General features: G+C 37.9%; 1 protein-coding gene across 1 annotated transcript; it reads left to right on the plus strand.

Annotated features, from left to right (window-relative positions):
* The first annotated feature begins 311 nt into the window (after positions 1 to 311).
* Positions 312 to 3659, plus strand: LOC141646611 (uncharacterized). The gene is made up of 4 exons (XM_074454488.1): positions 312 to 663; positions 1321 to 1478; positions 2410 to 2514; positions 3034 to 3659. Exons 1-4 carry the CDS (start codon positions 592 to 594, stop codon positions 3527 to 3529), a joined length of 831 nt encoding a protein of 276 aa, XP_074310589.1. The 5' UTR covers positions 312 to 591; the 3' UTR covers positions 3530 to 3659.
* Positions 3660 to 4248: the final 589 nt, after the last annotated feature.

Below are 4248 nucleotides of genomic sequence, written 5' to 3' on the forward strand. Positions count from 1 at the left end.
TATGGATCAAACGTTGGTGTGACAGATATGGATCTGAATCCTATTAAACCCTACCCAAATCCGGTCCATTGCCATCCCTAACACCTCCATTTACCCCACCCAAAACAAATAAGAACCACAATTCCAATAGGTCTTGGTATAGACGGGTGGGGCGAACAGACGGGTAAAGACCTCTAATAAAATGGGTAGAGGGAACAAGGTGGGGCACCCCCATGTGCTTCCCACTTTATGGTAAATGGGTATTTTGTGAGGGGAAATGGTATCCGTCTATACGTATAGACGGATAGTGTCCGTCTATAATGAGAATTTGTGCCACAATTCCCATTTCCCTCACCAAGGGGTTCCTTCCTTCCTTCCCCATTCTCCTAATCCACTCATCTTATTCATCTTTGTCTTCTCTTCCTTTTTCTTTTTTCTTTTTTCTTTTTTCCTTCCATCATTTTTTTTGTGTAGAATCAAAAGGTATAAACTTCAGAATAATTCCTTAATTTTTAAAAACCTTTTAAATCTTTTTTTTTTTTCACCTTTTATTTAACATTTCCCCCTTTTTTTACATTTTCCCATTTTTTGTGTCAATTTTTTACCACATCAATGACTACAGTTACCCCCCTTGTTGATCAATCCGTCACCACTGATCTCACCCTATTAACTGTAAATGATCAGGTAATTCTCATAGTTTAATTAATGTTTATTAATAAATTAAGCATCTTTTATTTTTTTGGTTGTGATTGTAACTAGATCTGGGTATCTGGGTATTTGTCAAATTAGGGTTTGAGGTTTGAAATTAATCCCAATTTGTTGTAATTAATTGTATGAAATTGATGGGTTTTCTGGGTATTGATTTGTTTTGTGTAAAGATATGAATTTTTTAGGTTTTAATATGTAGGTATTTGTCAATTTAGGGTTTGATGCTTGAAATTGTACCCAATTTTTAGTCGATTTCGATTTCATTTATTGTTTTTTCTGCCAATTAGTTTAATTGAGTTGATGGGTTTTCTGGGTTTGATTTGATTATGTGCAAAGATTGAATCTTGAGCTTTTGATAGCCTAGATGAAAATGAAGGGTGTGGTATTTGGTAATTTAGGGTTTGGCGCTTGAAACTAAATCCAATTTTGAGCTGAATTTGGTTCCATTTCTTGTTGTTGCATCAATTAGTTGAATTAAATTGATGGGTTTTGTTGGTATGATGCTTAAAATTATACCTAATCATGAGCTCAATTCGATTCCGTTTTGTTGTTAATTGTATTAAATTGATGGGTTTTGACTTGATTATGTGTTAAGATTGAATTTTGAGCTTTAAAAATGCGGATTTGATTCAGGTGAAAATGAAGGGTGTGGAAAAGGAAGAGGAGGGGGAAGAAAAGGGGGGTGGAATAATGACAATGGTGGTGGTGCATAATGGGGTGTGCGCGATATGTTTGGATAGTATTGAGCTTCAGGAAACAGCCCTTGTTAAAGGTTGCGAGCATGCTTACTGGTTTGTCCTTCCTTTTTACTGATAACTTTTTATTTTCGATTGTTTCCCTCTGTTGAATTTTCTCTAATGATTGTATTAATTTATTTCGAGTAAAATGGCTCACTGAATTGATTGACTGCGCTTCTTTTTACCGTGAAAGAAGTTTTGTAAGCTGAGGTGATATAGTCATGTACTCAAGTGTCATCATAAAATTTTGATCTTATTGAATTTAGAAAGTGAACCAAGCATGTATTCATATTGCTCATATTGTTTACGTCTCTTGTCTTTCTAAATTTATGTTTTTAAGTATGATTTCCTATTGCAATGCTTGCTTGTAGAGTGAATTCGATCAGATTTCATGGTTTGATTTGATTATGTGTAGAGAATGAATCTTATGTTTGACGTACGATTTCCTATTACACTCCTTTTCTTGTAAGGTTGGGGTAAAATGGTGCAGGTGAATATGCGATCCTTTTCTTTTGACCTATAGTTTTTCTTTAATCATTCATTTGGAGAGGGAGGCATGGCCGCATGGTGGATATCTATACTTGAAACAGGGAGCTGTAATGGAGGAGTAATAGTGACTAGCGATCATAAATTACGTGTATAAAACTATCATGTAATCACGTACTCACATGTGCTAACATCGACATGCTTGAGCTTTCGCTTTGCTAAACAAACTCTTAAGGTTCTCCGGTTTTACCCAATTTCGTTTTCTTAGTTAATGCAACAGGCGCATCCTTCGGTGAGTATTTATACGTTTATGAGGATTTCAATTTGATATTTTCCAAGAACAAGTTATAAATGAGTATAATCATTGTATTGGTTTGTCATATGCTGTATGTGTGCTATCATGATCATAGATGTATAATCTTAACCGGAATCTCTCTTCTTATCTGTTGAATATTTTGTACTTTATTCGAGTTGACTTATACATGTTATTTACTTCCAGTGTGAACTGCATCCTTCAATGGGCCACATACCATGAGCATCCTAAATGCCCCCAGTGCAAACATCCATTTGAATCTCTTAGTATTCATCGCGCTCTTGATGGAAGGTATGTTCTGAAAACAACCTGTTATTGCATTTAATGACCTGTTTCACAACATTAACCCATTTACTCCGTGTCACCGGCTCCTGCAAATGGCCAATAAGGGGTTTCGACTTTCGATGTATAGTCTTACCCATGTGTTTAATTAATATGACCAGTAATGGAAATTGCGTTTTGAGAACTACATCGAATGATGGCTATTTTGCAATGAAGGGCAGTGCGACTAGTTTAGTTACTAATTTTAATTTATTCCATCATCCAAAATAAGTATCGATGACAAAATCAGTAGAGAAAAAATGGTGATTATGAAGTCATTTGTTTAGTTACTCATTGATGTTTAGTCTTTTATCGTCCAATTAAAGGATGAGACGTTGAGGCGGAAGTGATATGTTTGTTACCCCTTATGTGTTGTTTAGTTAAGGCCAACATTAGCCTTATATGGCCATATGGGAATAGTCGAATACGCAGTGTGCAGGTCACCATTTTGTTGTTGTCCTTAAAATGATTGACGACTCGTCCTTGCAGCTTGCATGATTACATGTTTGATGAGAGTGTCTGCTTGCTTTTGAGAGCCACATGGTTTACACCATTGGCGGTGGAACATAGAGACGACCCCGACGACGACCTAGACGATATCTTCTATTACCAATACCAATACCAACATGATTATGAGGAACAAGATGACCTGGATGATGTCTACCTCCACAACTCATCTGCCCCCCGCATTGGCAATCGTAGGTGGGGTGACAACGGTTACATCAGGGCCGGACGCCAGGAGGCAAGACCAGCCTACAGATCAAATCTCCACGACTCGGGCATAGGCCCAAGCTCGTCCCGTCAGCGCAAACAGAAAGAAGCTGATATGGAATCTGATGGAAGCTCATCTCATGGACCCAAGAAGAAAGAAGTCGGAAAGGATCTTATGGGACGTCGTGCCAAGAGAGCGCTCAAGCGCGAAGCTGCTGACAAGGCAGCCATGGCGAAACATGAACAACACTTAGTTAGGTTAGGTAGGCAGTAATTTGCAATCAACCCTGTACAGTTTCTCATCACAATCTAACTTATGGTTTGTAAAAATAATGGCATCATAGATTTGACCAGTCTGTCTGTTTAATTCTGATTTAAGCAAATATTGCTCTGTTATCTGCTTATTTCTGCTGTAGTACTACTACAAATCTCCGATTCAGCCAAGAAACCATATTGAGGGATTTGGCTATCAGTTAACCCTTGCATCAGTTATTCAGCTATATGAATTTAGTTATTGTGAGGTCTTGTTCTCTGTTTCAAGTCTCGGACTCGAGAATCATGGCTTCTTCTTGATCCTACCGGTTTTTTGTTGTTGGATATCGTGATATGTTGTGTGGGGGGTTTCTCGCCTTTCTTTTAAGTTGAGAACTATACACCCATTTATCGGTCTAGGGTTTAGACAAGGGCGGATGGTTCAATACGTTCGTTCCTAAAGTCGGGACCAAAGTCAGGTCTTCTTAACTCTTGTATTGACGGGTAGATTATCGTGCTTATCTCGTCAAGTGTCTTTATAAGTTCGTTCCTAAAGTTGGGACCGGTCTGGTATAACCCTTGTCGGATCAGGTAAAGGTAAAGCGGTCACATAAATTTAAAATCAGGACCAAAGTCTGGTATAACGCTTTTCAGTCCAGGTAAAGGTAAAACAGTCGCACAAATTTTGAGGAGAAACCGAGGACTTTTAACTGTGCACGTATGCGATAAACCAAAATTGGC

The sequence above is a fragment of the Silene latifolia genome, chromosome 3, assembly GCF_048544455.1.
Source record: "Silene latifolia isolate original U9 population chromosome 3, ASM4854445v1, whole genome shotgun sequence".
NCBI lineage: Eukaryota > Viridiplantae > Streptophyta > Magnoliopsida > Caryophyllales > Caryophyllaceae > Silene > Silene latifolia.